The sequence below is a fragment of the Phymastichus coffea genome, unplaced genomic scaffold, assembly GCF_024137745.1.
Source record: "Phymastichus coffea isolate CEN01 unplaced genomic scaffold, Cenicafe_Pcof_1.1 PCOF00017, whole genome shotgun sequence".
In the NCBI taxonomy this organism is placed as follows: domain Eukaryota; kingdom Metazoa; phylum Arthropoda; class Insecta; order Hymenoptera; family Eulophidae; genus Phymastichus; species Phymastichus coffea.
Genome location: NW_026706828.1, coordinates 4104161 through 4125266, shown reverse-complemented (window position 1 = coordinate 4125266; position 21106 = coordinate 4104161). Strand labels below are relative to the sequence as shown.

General features: G+C 39.9%; 1 protein-coding gene across 1 annotated transcript in view; it reads left to right on the top strand.

Moving 5' to 3' along the window:
• LOC131675237 (putative ammonium transporter 3) overlaps positions 1 to 21106 on the top strand; it is a 61748-nt gene that overhangs the window by 1148 nt on the left and 39494 nt on the right. The window contains exons 2-3 of the mRNA XM_058954143.1: positions 3669 to 3780; positions 3849 to 4054. Of these exons, the coding sequence (XP_058810126.1) occupies positions 3669 to 3780; positions 3849 to 4054 (318 nt within the window). The remainder of the gene's footprint in view (positions 1 to 3668; positions 3781 to 3848; positions 4055 to 21106) is intronic.

Sequence of the window (21106 nt, the reverse complement as noted above, 5' to 3'; positions counted from 1 at the left end):
CATCAAGACGGAAACCTAGTTAACTTTCGAGGAGAAGTCATCACAGTGCGAGTACATATAAAGACCATATCTTACTAATGGGTATCATTTACAATATAAAGAGCGGCCGAGGCTATATTAAAAGACAAAAATGTCAAACAGCAGCCAGTCGACAGCGAGCTATCAGACCGCTCACACCTCAGAACATTCAATTCCTGAAAAGCTTGAGACTAAAAGTCGTCGAAAATCGTGGAAGAAAATATTGTGCATATAAGTGTGTTGTATAAAACAACAACAACAACAACAACAATATGGAGGGAATTCTAGACATTCATTCAGCTGTCGCTTTCGATGAGTCTATAGCTCATTGTGAAGTTCATGCGCATCAGCCTTATTCATTATCATATTTCAATAATAATGATGAAATCCATATAGCAATTCAACATCAAGATTTATCTCTGTTTCCATCACGCAGTATGATTCATGTTTGTGGTAGGTTGACCAAGCCAGACGGTACTACGTCAGTGGAGAACACTTTATTAGTCAACAACGCCATCTGTCATTTGTTCGAGGAAACACGATACGCAATAAATGCTATTGAAATTGATAAAGTGAAAAATGTAGGCTTAACAACCCTCATGAAAAATTGGCTTTCAATCAATCCATGTCAGAGCTCTATCGCTGAAAATGCCGGATGGAATGGTTATAACAATGAAGTTTTAATATGTAATGCTCTAGGTTTTTTTTATGTGACTATCCCTCTCAGTATGTTGATGGGCTTTGCTGAAGATTATCGGAAAATTGTAGTCAATGTCAAGCATGAACTTATTCTCACAAGATCAAGAGATGATTTGAATGCTATTTTAAGTATTCTAGTAAGGAATCCTGATGCTTCAGAAAAATCAAAAATTACTTTAACTAAGGTTGAATGGTTGATGCCATATGTGATGGTTGCAGACAAAGAAAAAATCAAATTACTCAATCAGATTGGACGAGATTGTGCAATTACAATGAGTTATCGTACTTGGAAAATGTATGAGTATCCAAAATTACCACGTACATCAAATCATATTTGTAGCGTTAAAACTTTCAATCAATTGGAGAAGCCTCGCTTTGTTATTGTTTTTTTAGCTTTTCAAACTAAACGTAAAAGTTCAGCGAGTGTTAATTCAAGTAATTTTGATCATTGTAATATTAGTAATGTGAAGCTATTCCTCAATTCACAATGCTATCCGTATGAAGATTTCAATTTAATTATCAATCAAAATCAGTACGCTGTTATCTGCGATATGTATACTAATTTTCAAAACGCTTATTATGGTAAAGAAAACGAGCCGTTACTCAATAAAAAAGATTTAATTAATAAAATGCCGCTATTAGTTATAGACTGCTCCAAACAAAATGAAACATTAAAAAGCACGCCAGTCGTTGTTCGCCTAGAATTTAAAACTCAGACTGATTTTCCTGAAGATACTGCAGCCTACTGCTTAATATTACACGATCGTATTGTACATTATATCCAATTAGTAGTGATGTTAAAAAATTAGTTTGAAATTAACAAGACATGTAATCAATTTATACAATGCTTTTCAATAAAAAAGAAAATAAAATATATATATTGTTGGAATTTAATAAAAACTACCTATAATCATACTATATAGTGACTATGACGCCCTATACTTTCGAATGGTGAGGTATGGTGACTATGACGCCCTCTACTTTCGAATAGTGAGGTATAGGCTTTATATAGAACAAACACGTGCCGCTACTCTCATAACTGTTTTAGGAACTAGTAGAGTTCACGTTAACTTCAACATCTTTTCAAATGGATTTCGTAATAGATTTTCAAGGCTTTCAAAGTTTTAAGGAGACTTTTGTCTGTAAAGAACTCGCATATCTACCATTAGATATAGATACTGTTCCAATTGTGTTTTTCTTCGAACCACCATATCATTGGTTTCAACTTCCTTTCAAGTGTCGAAAAGTGAATCATTTCTTAGAAACGTGTCATCATGGTTTATTATGGAGATCCGGTCTTATTCCATATAAAAATTTAGCACGTGTACTAAACAATCATTTAAATAATTCTAGAAATATTTATGTAAAAGGACTAAAAAAGAAACAATGGTTACAAAAAATTTTACTTGAAAAATAAGTATTTTTGTTTTTTTTTGTTAGAAATTAAAATCATTATTAATTAAAAATTTTTTTCCTTTTTTAGAAAAATTTTAGAACTTGAAAGCGAGATGAGATGTCCACCAATGAGCGCACTACCTTACCCATTAGAAACAATATGTACATATCATTACAATAAACCAGCTAACTTTGTATGTGCCGTTACAGATGCACAAGATTGTTTTTATGGATAAAAGCTAGACGGAAGCAATCTCAAATGGAAGGTATGGATGAAGTTGATAATATTACATATAAATATTCAACTCAATATTTCAATATAGCGATGTCAACTACTGAAAATAAAGATTATAGACATACTGTATTATATTTAATGTATAGTTGAATGAACAATAAATTAATAATTAAACGAAAATTCTATAAGTTTTATTAATTAATATTCAAATAAAATCAACTGTGAGGTTGAAAGGTTCCCGAAATCTAATGAAACTACTATAGCGCTTGCTTAGAGAAAGAGAGAGAGAGAGAGAGAGCAGCATATAGCTTACCAAGCTATATGCTATCCTCTCTCCAAGGGCCCACATGCCCTCCTATCGAAGGAGAGCGAGAGAGAGATAGAGAGAGCGAGAGAGAGATAGAGAGAGAGAGAGAGAGAGAGAGAGAGAGAGAGAGAGAGCAGCATCCTCACTAAACAGCGTATGCGCCTAGCAAGCTAGAGACGCTACCCCCTCTCCAAGGGCTATACTGTGCACGCTCCTAGTAAGCAGCTAAAGACGGTACCCTCTCTCCAAGGTCTATACGGCGTACGCACCTAGCAAGCTAGAGACGCTACCCCCTCTCCGAGGGCCCACACTCAGCCAGCTTAAGCGCCCTACTATCGAAGGAGAGCGAGAGAGAGGGATAGAGAGAGAGAGAGAGAGAGAGACAATCATATAGTTTACCAAACACTCTACCGACTTCTACAGTATCGTACCTTAACAACCTCTGTAGGTGGGTGGGTGGGTGAGTGGGAGGAGGGGGGACACTGTGGAAGGAGCCCACTGGCACGCAGGAGGTGTCAAACGAAAAACAAATGCCTTTTAAACACTCAGCATGGGGTCTGACCATATATTAAAAGGTGTCACTACCGTGACACCTTCATAGGGCGGCTCCTTTGTGTCCCAGAACATACACATATCCCTTATACATTAGCGGCATCTTTTGTCGGCTCCTTTGTGTCCCAGAACATACACATATCCCTTTTATACATTAGCGGCATCTTTTGTCGGCTCCTTTGTGTCCCAGAACATACATTGCTTATCTACTAAGTTAACATAGAATAAAATTATAATGATGCGCAATAAAGAGTTCTAATTAATGCGTACTGTGGTGGCCGTGTTCTGGTTAAGACATCAGATTTATAGTTTTGAGGCCGCAAATTCGAGTACCGTTTAAGAGCGAGGTCACATAATTGGGCGGATCTCGCGCGATATGAAATATTTTGATTGAAACAAATAATAAATTCTGTACTCACCGTTTTTCATTTTTATAACCGATTGATTTAAAAAATTTTCCAGCTCTTTCATGTGCGATTATGCTGGGACCGCGATTGGGTAGATATGACCATGGAACAGACCCATTACCACTTGGTTGCCCAGTTAACGCTATAATGGGCTTATTTGTGTTATGGTAATAGTTTACATTTCTTTCTTTTCTTACGGTAATTAACTAATAATCACTCTTATATTTTTTATCAGGTGGGGTTGGTTAGCATTTAATAGCGGCAGCACATACGGGGTAAGTGGCATGCGATGGAAGTATGCAGCTAGAGCGGCTCTCACCACAATGCTTGGTAGTATAGGAGGGGGTTTGGTAGGTTTAGCATTCAGCTTGAGTAATCCCAAAGGCATTGATATTCTCAGTCAAATAAATGGTATTTTGGGTGCTTTGGTTGCCATTACTGGTACGTATAATGTGCTAATACTAATTTGAATTTTGAATGCAACTATTATTTTGGAAAATTAGAATTTATTAAATTATAAATTCATTATTTTCATATACACTATATGTTAACCTTCAAATACGATCAGTAATAACACAGACCGACAATTTTCAGGTTGAAAAACTAAACCTCGTGTATCCGAAGAAATTTGAAGTGCTTAATCTAAATCTGGCTTCTGAAATACTTTATAATCCTATGTTTTCGTGATATTCTTACATAAAAGTGCAAAAATAATGTTTTCTGCTTTTTCTGAGCTTTTCTTATATCATGAATTTTTATTTTTTTGAAAATCTAAACAAAGCATTGGAAAGAAGAAGTTGTCTATTTTTAAAAGCACTACCAATTTTTTGAAACAGATTTTTGAAAGCTGAAATACCGTAGTTCAAATAGCAAAACTTTAAGTTTTCAATGGTATCGTAATACTCATGATAAATGTTCCACGATGTGTAATGATAGATTATGTTGCTTCATTTTCGATTAGCGATTATATTTCCTAAGTGCTTTATTTCTGATTAAACCGATCTTTACATTAGGGAAGTCGTTCGGCACGATGTAAAATTCTAAATGAAATATATAAAATTGTAGTGACACTTTCCTTAAAGTATATACACTCTTGGGCGATATATTTCAGTTCAAACAGTTATAGGTTACAATAATTGCATTTTTTGGTTTCTTTGCTGGTTTTAATAACGAAACGTATGTACCTGTATTTATAAAGAAACCAAGTGTTTTCTTATAATTGGATATCACCAAGATAGCTAGGAATCGATTGTTGACCACTAAAAGTATAGTTCTTAGTATTGGATTATTTATTACTTGCCCTTGATTTTATTGTGATTTTCGGGTAGCGCCATTAACCTAAAAACCTATCTCTTTCCCTGACTGCTGTAGGTTTTCGTTTCTTGCAAGGACTTGACATTCTTTGTGAGGAATGGGGGTCGCGCTCGCGTAGAGAATAGGCGTTTTCTTTGTTCTTTCTTGTGAAGGAATTTGGTAATTTGTCGTGATCGGTGAGAGAGGTTTCGAAAATAAGTTTGACTGTTAAAAGTCGAGTGAAGCTGACTCGACTCAGAGTAGAGAATAGGTAGCGGAAAAGCAAGTGTTTGTTATTATTTTGGGTCATTAGGCATCGGCTCGTAGGGCGTACATCGGTGTTTATACAGACTGTCTAGCTTGCCATTTTCTTTTTTCTTTCTGGAAAATTTTGTTGCTGACGCGTCGGATATTTGTGTGCATCTAAAGTGATGAGTGTTAAGAGTCGTACAGACGTGGGATCAATGCGTGCTTGCTTAAGGTTTGTTTTGTTTTGGGTAATGTACGCGAGCTGTAACTGTGCGTTCGTGCATGAGGCTATAAGAAAGAATTTTTATTTCTCTTCTATATCTTAATCTGTCTCTCGTGATCATCGCTGCACGGTGTTGCCGGCACGAGTCTCGCACTGAAAGCTTTGTTTTGAGTTGAGTCGTCACAAATGGACTCGAGCTCATTGCAGCACGAATTTCGCATCGGGGGCCATGTGGGGCGGTGGAAGAGAAAGCGTGGATGGGGTTTCGTGGGACGAACGGTGTGAAAAAATATTTTTTTTAGTTATCTATTACGATTTAAAAGTGATTTTCACAATAAAGCTTAGTGCACTGTCAGAAATCTTTTTTAAATTTATAATAAGAGAAGCGTGCTCACAATCGATCATAAGCGATTATACCTACTCAAATTTTCAAAGCATAGAAATAAGAAGTCAAATGAAAAGAACATAAATCGGTTAAGTATGACGATGTATATGTTTTAGTCATTGAAAAATAACTTTCTTCATTTTAAATGAAATTGAAATAATATAAATTAAACAGAAAGAATGGATGCAAAATATAGATATATATGTGAATGACTTACATAGTTTTGATTATTAGATTTTTCATATGGATTTTTCATATTTTAAAAAATGGGAAATTTATTTAGAAACAAACTCCCACGGTGAAGAGCTAACCGCCACTCCGTTAAACACGTATGATTGTACGTATATTCGCCTTTACGTCAGATGATTTCGCTTAATTATCTTCTATCGAACGGAGTTGAACTCACCTTAAGTCGCGTGCCTTATGACCCTCGATGAATCTTAGGTGTGGGCGACTTTACGCCTAATCCACTTAATCCCCTAGATGTAATCGGATTAAAACCTAAGTCTTTTAAAAATCGCTTAAGCTACTGGGAAAATTAAATGACGTAATCGGCGAATAAATTTGACTAACTTTAATTAATAAAAATAACTACAGTCTTTATTGGGCCGAAAGACTAACGCTCGCGAACAGGATTTTACAATGAATACTATTCGGTGAGAGAGAGACAGAGAGATAAGATTCGAATTTTACCGCAAACTAACGCTCGGAGCGAATACAAAAAAAATCGCTATCACGATTGACAAAATACTGAATGTATTTTGTCACGCAATAATGACGGGAGGTGCACCTACCCTGCGGTGCAATTACGGCGATCAGCCGTAATTGTTGATGAAATATATCAACTGCCGCTACCCTCCTGTTTATCAGCTGCACTGCCTCACTCTGCCTTTACTCTGCTGCAATACTGCTTCTGGACTGCTGCTACTTGCTACTGCAATACTGTCGTTGCACTCACGCACGTAATTGTCCCAGAAAATCTTTAATAACGGCGAAACACGGTGCAAAACAATATCGGCAGTAAATTCGCGTAAACAGCTGAGGCGTAACTGTTTATTCATATGATCGCGCGCCCCCTTTCTCTTAATTATTCGTACTAACGCGCGAGAAGCAGAATCGCGAACGGATCGATTAATTGAATCGACTACCGTTGCAGTTGAAATAAAGTATGTGTAAAAGGGATTATTAATTCTTATAGGTATTTAATATGTTTGACGAATGGCATTACAGACACTTATTTATTTTATTTATTTATTTATTACTAGAGTATACATTCATTAATTACATAGCCAAAATAAACATACATTATACAATTAATAAATTGTGTAATCCAGCAGAGGAAATAGTATTTCTGTTTGCCGGTCTGGATATACTTAAACTTAAAACTAATAAAACAAAATAGAAGTAATGAAACAAGAAATATATATTTGTACAGTCCGCTTAAAATTTTATAATCAAAAACTATCAAGTCATGCAAACTATTATAATTCAGTTAATATTATACATTTATCACCAAAATTGAATGAGCATTGTTCTGGCTGTAGTTCTATTGCTGTAAGTTGATTTTCTGTCACTTGCGTAGCAGATTTTCTCTATGTGATTAAATCTGGCCGGGCATGTAAGTCTTACTGTATATGTGACCTTATAATGGGGAAACATGCTTTGATGTTGTTGAGAAGAGTAGCATTTACAGTTTGATGTGAAGACTATGTCATCAACAACTATCGTATCTTTATGCTTAGATTGGAATTTTAGTCCTTAAACGGAATTGGTATAAATTTGAGTACCTTGTATTCCTCTACAGAAGTAAAGAGTAGCTTTATTATTGCTTAGATAACACAGGTCTGCAAAATCAGAATTTTGATTGTTATAGAAAAGCCATAGGTCATTTCTGAAGTAATTTTTGGCGTAGAAAACGAATCCGGAGTCCAAATTGCTCCATCACGTCAGGATTTTGAGATATCCTAACCTAAAAATGCGAAAATAGTGGTTTTTTGCTATTTTTGAGGCTATGTAGCACCGCGGCATTCTCATTAATCAGAAAAAGACCAACGACACTTTAAAGTATAAGTCTGACACTTTCAAATACCGTTGAGTTTGCTCAAATAGCTCATTTCTGCATCAAAATATTCCATCTTGAATTTTTCAAGTTTCATGAATTTAGTTGTTTACTTCGTTGGTAAACTCACATAGTTCTGGAGAAAAAGTGTTTGACTAATCGCCTTTCTTTTAAAAAATAAACAACTTAACCTCAGATAGGCTAACATGACTTAACCCTCAAGTATTTTATCCAAATACATCTTATGAACCCTCATAAACCACCCCTACAAACCCCCAAGCAAGCTAACCCACCTAACCCTGGGTAGAGCGAGTTTTATCGACTGGTTTCCTTGAAAAAGTTGATACCACAATCGCAAATAAAATGAGCAGACTCAATTCTGATGGATCGTATCTCCACATACCTTCACACACCCTCACTACCCCTATAAACCACCCCTACCAACCCCCAAGCAGACTAACCCACCTAACCCTGGGTAGAGCGAGTTCAATCAACATTTTCCATTTAAGCAAACTAAAATATTAATCATATGTAGACTAACACTGTTTAACGTCTTCATAAAGGGATGCAGGATTAACGTGAGTCCCCTCGTCTCTCACGAATCGGGGTGCTGGATTTACGTGAGTCTGGATTTACGGGGCGCTGGATTTACGTGAGAACTGGTATCTTAGATTTTTGTTTGCTTTTTTGTTGCTTACGAATCGGAATCTTTGATATTTGTGTGGCCTTTTGCTGATCGCTGTCGTCATCTTTGTGAAACCGTTTTTTCTTTTCTTCTAGTGTTCTTGTATTGGATCGTCTTTTGTGTTTGGCATTTGGCTCATCACGTTGAAGACACCAGCAATAGTCTGCCAACATAGATGGAGACCATTTTCCCTGATAGCGACGTTTCATTTCTTTTATATCTTGATGAAAACGTTCTCCTTGTTCTTCACTTTCATCACCTAAATTCTTTGGGAACCAGTTCAAATGAGAATGCAAAAAGTGTAATTTAATACTCATGTTGCAACCTAGTTTATTATAGTTAACTAGCATGTCTTTTACTAAATTTTCATAATCATTTTCTTTGTTATTTCCTAAAAATCCTTTAACAACTTTTTTGAAGCTGGTCCAAGCATTTTTTTCAACGGAGGTCATCACATTTTCAAATTCAATTGTTTTCATCAGTTGACGTATTTGGGGCCCAACAAAAATACCTTCTTTTATTTTTGCATCACTTAAACCGGGAAATGTGTGTACAAGATACTTAAAACAAGCACCATCTTTATCAAGAGCCTTCACGAATTGCTTCATGAGTCCTAGTTTAATATGAAGGGGGGGGGGTTAGTAAAATTTGTTTGCTATCAACTAAAGGGTTTTCAAGAACGTTTGGATCTCCAGCTTTAAGAGAGTTACGTCTAGGCCAACTGTTTTGGATATAATGCTGATCCTTATCTCTGCTATCCCATAAACAAATAAAGCACGGATATTTTGTATATCCTGATTGAAGTCCAAGTATCATCGATATGATTTTCAAATCCCCACAGATCTTCCATTTATGCTGTTTGTAATCAATTGCATTCAGGATAGTTTTTACATTATCATAAGATTCTTTCAAATATACGGAATGAGCAATAGGTATAGAAGCATATTTATTTGTGTTATGCAACAAAACTGCTTTTAAACTCCTCTTAGATGAGTCAATAAATAATCTCCAATCTTCAGGATTATAAGTTAGTTTAAAGTTTTGCATTAAGCCTTTAATATTACTGCAATAGACGTAGTTATCGCCTTGAGAAAAAAATTCTATTAAAGATTTTTCTCGATGTCTATACCACGCAAAAGTTGTTCCAGAAGTTAAAAGATTTCTTTCCTTCAGTCGTGAACCAAGTAGCTCGGACTTATCTTTAGGTAAATCCAAATCTCTAACTAAATCATTTAGTGCAGCTTGATCAAAGAGAATAGGATCAGAGTCACAAAAATCTGCATCATATAAATCACTTTTATCGAGGATTTCATCATCTTTAACTTTTTGCTGTAAGAGAGGAGGAATCGGAGGTTTATCATGAGAATCATAAGAAATGGTTTTTGTTACACTCAAGACATTGGGGTATTCTATTTTATGTACATTTTTACTGTTAAATCCAATAGTTTTAGTCAAGCAGAAATAACATTCATCATGATTAGATTGTTCTCGCCAAATCATAGGTGTTTTGAAAGGCATTGGTGTCGTCGTGCTCGTAGCATTATTCCAACGATTTAAAGATGCAACGCATGACTTACATGCAACATGTGGAGCCCACGGCTTATCTTGATGAGAAATTGGCATATTAAAGTAAGTTTCATATTGAGTTTTAATAGATTCATTGATACCTACTTTTTTGTTCTCAAACGTAAAACGGCCACAAATATAGCAAAATTGATCAGGGTCATTAGAACACTTACGAGATCCCATTGTGTAAATAAAGTAGCCGTTATAACGGCTGATTTGTGGACAAGCAACCAAATTATTATCAAAATTTATTAAATTACGATAGAAGTATATAGCTTCACAAGTTGTTAGCACCAGGTTAAGGTGACTCTATCAATAAAAATAAAAAAATAACAATATTGATTACTGCATAAATTTTTTTTACTCATTTAAGAATTTAAGCTTGATAGGTATTATCAAAAAAGTTAGTTATAGCAGTTCACGTTGTAGTTTTTATAAAGGTTAAAATAAAGTACTTAACACTCGTCATTTACATTAATCATAAATTGTATGAACTTGAATACGAATTTTGTTTAATAATCCCATGAAAATACGGTTACGAAAGAATTTGGAAACGAAGATTTAGTAATGAAAATACAAAAGTTTACAGAAATACACAGACACATAAACTGAATAACAATATATCACTAATTTCACTAATTTAGGATACTCAAAGGTATTTTAGGATGTTGAACTTTGAGTCATTTTGGCTTTTAAAAACTTTTGAATAAAAAAAAAAGTCGATTCAAGATTTAAAACTAGAATCACATCTTAAGTATAAATCTACAACTAGATAAACTGCAAAATATCGGATTTGCTAAATAACAAAATTAGGTTTTTTTTTGAAAAAAAAAAATTTACCAACTTGTTTTACCTAGGGTAGGTGGGTTCACCTATTTGAGTATAGAAGTATAAGTATAGCAGTTACAAGGGTTTTAAGGGTATGTGATAATGAAGTCTATAAAGCTTAAAATAGGGTAGTCCATCAGTGATGGAGAATTCGGTTTGCTTAAAGAAAAGTAGTTGGTGTACCCAGGGTTAGGTGGGCTAGTCTGTTTGATGTGCTAGGGTGGTTTATGAGGGTTCATAAGATGTATTTGGATAAAATACTTGAGGGTTAAGTCATGTTAGCCTATCTGAGGTTAAGTTGTTTATTTTTTAAAAGAAAGGCGATTAGTCAAACACTTTTTCTCCAGAACTATGTGAGTTTACCAACGAAGTAAACAACTAAATTCATGAAACTTGAAAAATTCAAGATGGAATATTTTGATGCAGAAATGAGCTATTTGAGCAAACTCAACGGTATTTGAAAGTGTCAGACTTATACTTTAAGGTGTCGTTGGTCTTTTTCTGATTAATGAGAATGCCGCGGTGCTACATAGCCTCAAAAATAGCAAAAAACCTGATATCTCAAAATCCTGACGTGATCGAGCAATTTGGACTCCGGATTCGTTTTCTACGCCAAAAATTACTTCGAAAATGACCTATGGCTTTTCTATAACAAAATCTTGCAGACCTGTGTAATTGATGTCACCATAGGTCATTCTAATACAATTTGGTTGTTCTATTGCCTTTTCTGGGACTGACTCAACTTTGTTTGTTATTGCTCTAATGTTGTTAACTTCAGCCATTTGGTCTGAAACCGTTATATCAAAAACCGTTATAACGGGGATTTAATCTGGTTTACCCCGTGCATATAAAAAGTAATGAATGGGAAATGGTCGAGTAAACGAAATCTGAAATTTCTGGACGTGGTAGTCCTCCCAGGTTCGATGTTCATTGCGTCGGTGACAGGACGACTGAATCAGCAGATTCGTCGTGTTGGCTAAGGAGCGCGAAAGTCGGTGATTCGAAAGCGGCTGCCAGCGTGAGAAGGTAGGGTGTTCAAATAAAGTAGTAGGATATACTCGTAAATATGTTAGAACGTTTACAAAAATCTTTAATTGTAAATAATTAACAAAAACAGCCGGAGAGAGAGAGAGAGAGCACGCTGAGCGAATGAATAGAGAGAGAGCAAACCATCAAGCCAATACTTACAAGATAGATGCCTAAACTCTAAGTTAGTCGACGGTTTCTATGCAGGTTTGCGTTGACGCGCGCACACAATAGATGAATCGCCACGTGCACCACACAGCTCTAGCTCCTTCGACAGAAACAGTCCCTCGTGCTCCGGCAGACTTATCCTTTACACCAGCGGCCGCAGCTCATGTGTCCAATCTGTCCGAGGAGTTAGGCAACGTCGCAATCTGCTCCCCTAGTAGAGATACTCACAACGAGAGAAAGCTCTTGCTAGGTTGAACACCAAACGTCTTTTACGTAACTCCAGAGGCGAAGAAAAAGGGCAGAAGGACAAAGCTAAAGTTCGTCAGAAGAAAACTGTCGATGGGACTCCATCCGCTCACTAGTGTGTCGAAACAGCTACTCCTTGCGCCACGGGCTCAACTACGCGATTCAGTATCAGTAAGCCAATCAGTGCGCGCGGTCACTCGCTAAGGCGTGAGTATATCTGTCTCTCTCTCTCTCTCTCCGCGCCTTGCTGTCGCGCACGGAAGTGTCCTTGCGTATTCGCATCTCTCTCCCACCTCACTTACCTTGTATTAGAACAGGAGTGCACTTACATATGTAAATATACAATAAATAAACATAAATACAATTCGTGAATACATAGGATAGGTTCGGAGAAATAGGTTACATTTTCTTATCGCTACTAGGGAGAGAGAGACATAACAAGTCACAATTTCACTCGTTATACCGTTTCTATAGGATTATATTTTGTAATGTTATCATAAGTCCTTACTATTATTGTATCATCAATAGAAGGTCGGGTTATGGAGTTGTATCCTCGGCAGTAACCGTTTTCTAATAAGTTGTAGAAATTCTTGGTCTAGTAATTCTTGACTTAGTATGTCACAAATGACATCTCCAACTAATATACAATTCTTCTTATTTTTATGTATTAGCAAAAGGTTTTTTATGCTTGTTAGAAATTCTGTTTTGCGTATGTCGTGTAATCTGTAGATAGCTAATAATACTAGTTCTTTTTTATTTCCAAGCTTAATTGTATTATTTACAATTTTTAGCTTATTGATTTGGATGGTTTCAGTGGTTTCTGTAATTTCATTGTTTATATAGACTACAACACCATCTGATTTATTAAGTTTACTATTATTATAGTGCATAACATAACCATTTATATTGAAAAACTGATGATAATCAAGATTCCATGATTCTGTACTACTATAATATTCGGTTTTTTTTCTAAGCTATTAATGAAAGTTAATAGTTTATTGTAATTAGCATTTAAGCTAGGTATATTTTCACAAAGTATTACATCATTTTCTTTTTTTAACAATTTATTTAAAGTGACTGCGCTGTTAGCATTTATTTCATTCGTGATAAATACATTGTCGGACTCAATTATTTTGTTTTGACTATTTTATTGTAACCTGTTGAGTTTGGTGTAGATAAAGAGGCGATGGTCGCTCTGCTGTTAATTCTGAATCGCATATTCGTTACCTCGCATTATGAATTATTGCGTTCTACTTTGTGACGGGGCCCTGGCTAGAATAATCGGCCATGTTTGGCTCGCTTTCTCTCTCGCAGCCTCGCTCTTTCGCTGTTGCCCTGGCGAGCGTTGGAAAATTACGAACCGATACCGATGCTCGCACCGCTTTATTTCAGGACCAATATCTGAGCCGAGCATCGTCATTAGGAGCCAATTGGGAGCGAGAGCGGCTGCGGCAAGAAGAAGAAAGAGAGACTGACGCGTCGCGAGTAGAGAGTAAGCGAGCGCGAGTGACCCGCGGCGATCCGCTTGCGAGAGCGAAACCGCCGGCGTTGCTCAAGCCGACGCGCGAACGATTAGAAGAGGGAGTTCGAGCCGAGATTCAGAGTTAGACGGATCGTTTGACGGCCGAGCGTGCGCACGTGAAAAAGAGCTAAATTAGATAAAGAAGTAGAGGACGACGAGCAGATTGTAGCAAGGAAAGAGGACTTCCAACGACTTTAGCATCGAGGAATCCACATCCGAGCCTGCCACGAGCCTGCCAGCAGTCCCGCAGTATTTCCGGCCTGTAGCGGAATTATCAACAACAGTTCCTGCCCGCAGCATCAACAGCGATTCCTGCCAGTAGCCTTCGCCAGGTCAGGTCGTCTCTCTTTCTCTCTCTTTCTCTCTATATTAGCGAGTGCACGACGCGTCGGCGAAGTGATCGCGATCTTCTGCGAACAGGGCGAATTCCACAATTATAACGAGTCCCTCCTTTGTACTCTCTCAAATCTTTGTACTGTACCCCCGTGCGATTGTTCGCACGAGCGCAGGCACGCGGCGTTGAGGACGACGCGTGAACTCGCGTCGTCGCACTTTATTGGTAAATGTCGAGAATAAATATTGTTAACGGTTATCGTGAGTAATCATTGTGTGCGCCTGTCATTCCTTTCCTCTCAAACCGAAGCCCAAAATGCTAATTTAGTGACGAGGCCCATCGTCATCGTTCAGAGGAGCGAAAGAGCCTTCCTTACCTTCCCCTTTAAAAATAATTTGTGATACAACGCTTGGGCAAGGGCTCTTGCATGGCTCGTGGAAATTTCTATTCCCCATAACGCGTTAGATTTTTAATCATCAGTGTCACATAGCATTCCTTGTGGGGAAAGCTAAAAAAATTGGCAATTTATGGGCTAAGAGGAAGGGAGTGCGGATGGAAACGCACTTGTAAATTTTAAAATCGTGGAATTTGAGAGGACAAAAGCTGGGTAGAAAGCGCGCGTCGAACTCGCGCGAAGGTCGAACAGCGTGAGTCGTCGCTTGTTGTTGTCGGCCGCGAGCGGTCTAATAGTGCCGGTTAGTAATCCGAGCGATCTGTTTACATTCACGCATGCCGGCTGCACCTTCGAAGCGAGACAAGTTAGGAGCTGTGCGGGCCGTCGAAATACCGAGTTTGAATGTGAACGATTTTTGTCTTTCATTTTACTTTGATAGCAAACATCACCGCTTACTGTCGTCGCTGCGCTTGGACCTGGACGGGTGTGCTTTCGGACTAGTTTTCCAAAGGTCACCAATTGTCGTTAATTGTTTTTGTTGTGAGGCACAAAGTCGAGTCGAGTAGTATTGTTGTTAAGCGGATTATCGCTGAACAGTTGACACGTCTTTGCCCGAGAGCCCGGTTAATGTGCATGTTACGAAATTTGACTTTGTCGTGTAGTGTTTGTTGCAAGAAAGAGGGAACTGTAGGACGCAGGGTAAATATTTGGCGTAAATTCGCTGAGTGTACCTAGTGTGAGAAGGAATTGCGTTAATCCGCAACCTTCTCGAATAGAGTTTTACATAGCCCGACAAAAGGTGCGTAAAGTCGCACCTGAGTAATTGTAGAAAGCGTTTTGTTATGTAGGGTCAGCGTATCTGTACCGAGAGGTTTTAGTCGCATTATTGCAGGTGTAGGTCACGGATCTTGCCGGTGACTGGCATCAGGGACGGATCATTTGCGCCGAGAGGTGTCGTAGCACGGTGACGTCACGATGCCGCCCCCACGACCGATACATTCTCTATACTGACGGCAGTATAGAGGTGTTAGAAAGAGAGAGAGAGAGAGAGAGATAGGTGGGGGCGTGCGTGCCCTATGCAAGATTAGGTAGGCGTGCGTCGCGAACCAATTAGCCCATTGGTCGCGCGCCGCCTAATAAGTAGGTCAAGTGGGGAGAGAAAAAGAACGACGAAGAAGCTGTAGATTGCGGAAGAAAAAACGAGCGACATAGATGGTAGTAAGTCGAGAGCAGAGTCAGAAGGTTTTCTAGCCGATCGGAAGACAGACGACGGTAGACGGTCAGCGGTGCGAAGTTAAAGTGCAGCTGAGGACAAAGGGGCCAGCCAAACGCACACACCGCCAAGGGCCGAAGAGAACCGAGAGGACAGAGGACGACTGCCTTGTTCCGGCATCTGCTCGGAACACTACTGGGAGAAGCCGGCAGGAGTTGTCCAGCGACGACCAGCAACATCGTGCGCAGGGCGCAGCCAGGCCTCCCGTTCCAGTATCAAGGTCAAGTACGCAAATTAATTTCTCTCTCTCTCTCTCTCTCTCTCTCTATCTTTCTTCGAGGATGGCACAGAGCGTAATTGTAAACGTTAGGTTACGTCCCTAATTACGATCGGTGTCATAAATCGCTCAAATAAAATCGTCCAGGCGATAACTAGCCAGGCGACTTTCTCTTTTAGCTAAGTAGCCTAAGTCGGTTTGTCGTCAAGGCGGTATCTGCCGGGCGACACGCGTTGTGTTTCGTATAGATTTGTAAGTGCGATTAGTTAGTTAACTTGTTCTCCATTGTTCTTTAGTTTTAAGACGTGTTTGCAACACCGTTGTGTTTATTAGATTAAAAGTTTGTAAAAGCTGATTTTAAGAGTTTATTTTGTAATGCGGTTGTTTGTACAGTTTTGAAATATAAGTATAAATTGATTTTGAGTTGATTAGAATTAGATTTGTTTAAATGCGAATTTATGTTTTGCATATAATTCCCTAACCACTTTCATTTCTTTGCCTTCTCCCCTTGCCGCCTCAATTGCTATAAGCGAATGCACTTCACTTGCCCACCTTAAAACAATGGTTAACGAACGAGCTTTCGTTACAAAGTTTAGGCCGTATATCGAGGGGTTTCATTTTGTGGTGGTAACGGATCACAACGTATTGACTAGATTGTTGAGTAGACGAGACTTCGTGGGGTGACTCGAGCAGTGGGCGCTGGAGTTCCAACAGCTCGATTGCGAGATCGTGCGCAGGAAAGGTGCTTGTCCCAGATGCACTCTCGCGCGAGTTGGAGGACGCGTCGGAGGTTTGCGAGTTCTCGGCTATCGAGGATACTTGGTATCTTCAAAGGCGCCAGGAGGTTCTCGAACGGCCTGAGAATTACAGAAATTGGAAAGTAGAGGATAATTTACTGTACAGGTACATGACAAACCATCTGCTCGACCCAGTTACTAATCGCGAAGAGTGTTAGCGACTCGTAGTTCCGTTGAAGTATAGGGAAAGGGTGTTGCGAGATGCTCACTGTGCGCCGTCCTCAGGACATTTTGGGCAGGAAAGGACTTACGATTGCGTAGTTCGCGAGTACTACTGGCGAGGTGTCTGGTATGATGTGAAGCGAGGAAGTAGCTAATCGAAAGACTGAAGAGGAGCGGACTGCTGCGCGCAACACTGAACTGGAGCTTGCGCTGCGTGGAGGACACTGGGTGCGTCCCACTGATGAAGCAAAGCCAACACTGGGAATTTTTCTATTTCACACCCAGCTTGAATGGAACCAGCCACGCACGATTACTCCGCCCCAAGAGTCTGTCCGACGTTCAAGTAAACTAGCTTCGGAACCAGCCCCGGCGAAAATCCCGGAGATTGAAAGACCTATGTAGTAAACCCCGGCGAGAAATCGAGAGCAGACCGTGTGCATCTGTGCGTGCCAGGCGAGCGGGATTTCGCGGGCTTCCATGCCCAATCCTCACTTCGTACTGTAGCACCGCAGGGGCCGCAGCCGTGGATAAATGCGAAGGGTAACAGGCTCTCAGGCACCTTTCTGCGTGGTTTGGCCTCGGTACCGTTTGACGCAAAGAGGGATGTGGTGCCGTATCTCTACGGTCACGGTGTCTAAAAGTGGCCAACCCGCGGATATTTTGCCGCAATTGTGGACGATATGATGTATCCGTGAACAATTGCAAGCGATGTGCAATTGCATTCCGAGCGCATATTATGACTCGAGTGTAGGCGGCCCGTAGTTCAGGCATTCCGCCAGTACATTTGCCTGGTATACCCAACGCTCTCCCACCTCGAGCGATTTTAGAATCGCTGGCGAATGCGGAACCGGCGAACTTAACTTAAGGGACGGCCGTAACCGACGCGGCGCCTGAATGGCGAAAGAAGGTACGTCGGGGAGGTAAAAAGAAGCTGCTCGAGCGTTAGCCGCTCGGCATAAAGAAGAGGCTGAAGGCGACCCTCTTGTGGAGCGGATGAGGAACGATGCTCGACAAGAGTATCGAGCCTCTAGTTCTAACCGCAGGGATGAGGAGGTGGCTCGCCGCCGTACTTCTCCCGTGTTGGAATCACAGGAGATGGTGGTCGATCCGCCTTCCGCCGAGTTGGCCCCGAGCTCTGGTGTAGCAGGGCCCTCCCAGGATCAGGTGTAGTTTGACGTTTGTGAGTAGAGTGTTGTTTGTTAGACTTTTATTTATGTTATTGTTTTGATTATTCTCGTGTTGTATGCATGTAATATGCATGTAAGGGTTGAATGGGGACCGAGGTGCACGTAACTTCGACGCGTACATATGATATGTAGAACCCTTTCGCTCCTATTATCTTGTCCTTTTTATGAGCGAACGTCGCTTTGGGCACTCGCGGAGAGGAGCGAAATGATCGTCAGTCGATCGTAGGAGAGAGATCGATGACTTGGGGGGGGGGGGGGGGGGGGGGGCTGTGACGGGGCCCTGGCTAGAATAGCCGGCCCTGTCTGGCTCGCTCCCTCTCTCTCTCTCTCTCTCTCTAGTAGGCATCACAGCATCTTTTCAACGACTCTTCAATAAATATAGTTTATCTAACCATTTGGCATCACACTTTCGAGCAAACTCTTCCAGGTAGTACATCTTCCACGGGGCTAACAAGTGTAAGCTGTTTCATGCATAATTATTTGCATTTTGCCCTGGAATTTGCATTACTTGTGCAACCAGCATCTTAACCTCCTTCACCTGAATCAACACCACATACGTCACTCTACTAACTGGATCAATTGCTGTACCACAACTGCACCAGGACATCTCATCATCAACCTGGCCGTCTTACCTCTACCAACGACGAATATCATCGCTAGAACAACTATTTTTTCTTGTCGGTTGAGTGAGGAATATTTTGTCTTGTCTACATCTTGTCACTACTCTGTATTGTTCATTTTCTCTATTATTTGTTATTACTGTTGCGAACCTGTAATCGATGATCTTTAATTTTAAGACTACATCTCACTACGATTCATTTAGCATAATCCACATTTTCATCTTTATTATCATTTTCATAATTATTCATTTTAATCTTAAGTTGTAACGTAAATTTAAGTCGAGTTACGTCATCTTGTGAATTTTCAGTGCCAAATTTCCCCTTAATCTCTATTTCGCATTCCTAATTATTGCGAGCATCACTTTCGTGCGCATTTTGATTTTCCCGCCACACCCTCTATGATAATTCGCTTTTTCTCGGTAGAGGTCACTTTACCGAGTTTATCATAGTAGGTTAGTTGCGCGCGCCACTGTGTCATTTGAATTTGCGCGCGTTCCTGGTTCACTTGAATTTGCGCGCGAACATTCAAATTATTATAGGCATTTCTATTCTTTTCTAAACTTAGCTTGCCTATTTATGTTAAGCCGCGTGTGTGTCAAGTGCGGATTGATCGTGCGACGACCTGATCAACTCCTCCTCTGCAACTTCTGTAATTCCCTTTACTATAACCTCTGTATATCACCCGATTCAAACCAGCAAATCATAATTCTGCCGAATTTAACTGCTGCCTCAACCGCTCGCCGAACGACGATACAACTCTAGCCAATACTGCCTTGGATATCTTCGCTACGCCCACAGGACACTCCCCCTCTATTATTGCACTCACCAAGAAACGTCCTGCCTCACCAACTCAGCCATCACTGCTGCCGATCACCAATGCTTATAGATCTGAGCTGTCTCCGACTACAGGTCGGAACACCGATTACTCGGCAATGTCTAAGGCACCTGAGTGGTTCCGCAGGGAGTCGCAGCTTAACGCGAAGCGGCATGCGAAGGAAGCGCAACTCAATTCTGAGCGCTTTGAGAAGCTTTGCAGACTCTGGACTAAAACGCAGGAGGAATTTCGCGAGTGTGACGTCCACTTTGCAATAGTTGATGAGTCTGAAATTTTGATCCATGGGTTGCCTGCTGAATTTCAAGGTTCCCTCTTTCAAGCCGCTACTCTGTCCTCATTGCGCTGGGTTTTGGTGGAGAGCACAACCTGCCTGCGATTATTGCGACGAAGGAGTGGAATCCCACTGCCACTGCTCACTCTACTGCGCCCACAAATCAGCCGCAATCATCCTCTCACGTGAGCCAAGGTGCTCGACGGAAGTCGTTCACCTTCCTGCTGGATTCACCCTCCTCTCGTGATAGAATCATCAAGTATTCGTTGATTCATTCAAGTATTCAAGTATGTTCTGAGACACAAAGGAGCCGCCCGATGAATGTGTCACGGTGGTGACACCTTTTAATTTATGGTCAGACCCCATGCTGAGTGTCTAAAAGTCATTTGATGTACCTTTGACATCACCCGCGTGCCAGTTGGCCCCATGCTGAGTGTTTAAAGGGCATTTGATGTTCGTTTGACACCTCCTGCGTGCCGCCAATGTATAAGGGATATGTGTATGTTCTGGGACACAAGCCAATGTATAAGGGATATGCGTATGTTCTGGGACACAAAGAGGCCGCCCGATGAAGGTGTCGCGGTAGTGATACCTTTTAATTTAAGGTGAGACCCCATGCGGGGTGTTTAAAAGACATTTCTTTTTCGTTTGACACCTCCCGCGTGCCAGTGGGCCCCTTCGACAGAGTGCCCCCCCCCCCTCACCTTTTTCTTTTTGTTTTTTGTTTTTCAGAGTCGCATGCTTATGTGTTTTCTCAGAATGCACTCTATGACGACGTTTTACCTCATGCTGAGGGTTTAAGACATAATCGTTATACCTTTTTCTTTTGAAGTTACCTTGTATCTTAATTACGAATCGCATACTGAGCAACTAAAACTAAATTTATTACCTCTTCCATTAAAAAACAATACTTTCGCTATTTTTGAATGGAGTTTCGAGAGTAGGAAACTTTTGGGAGGAACGAAATAAAAACGTCTTCATTTTCAGAAAATCTTTGATTAGTAGACTAGGTCTCCAAGAGAAGACTTCATAAAAAGTGTGTAAAGTGATTAAAAAAAAAAGTGTATCATGAATCCAATCAAAATTATAAGAACAATAAATGCCATGATCGTATTCATGGCGAATGTAAGTAAAAAAAAGCAATCTTTTTATT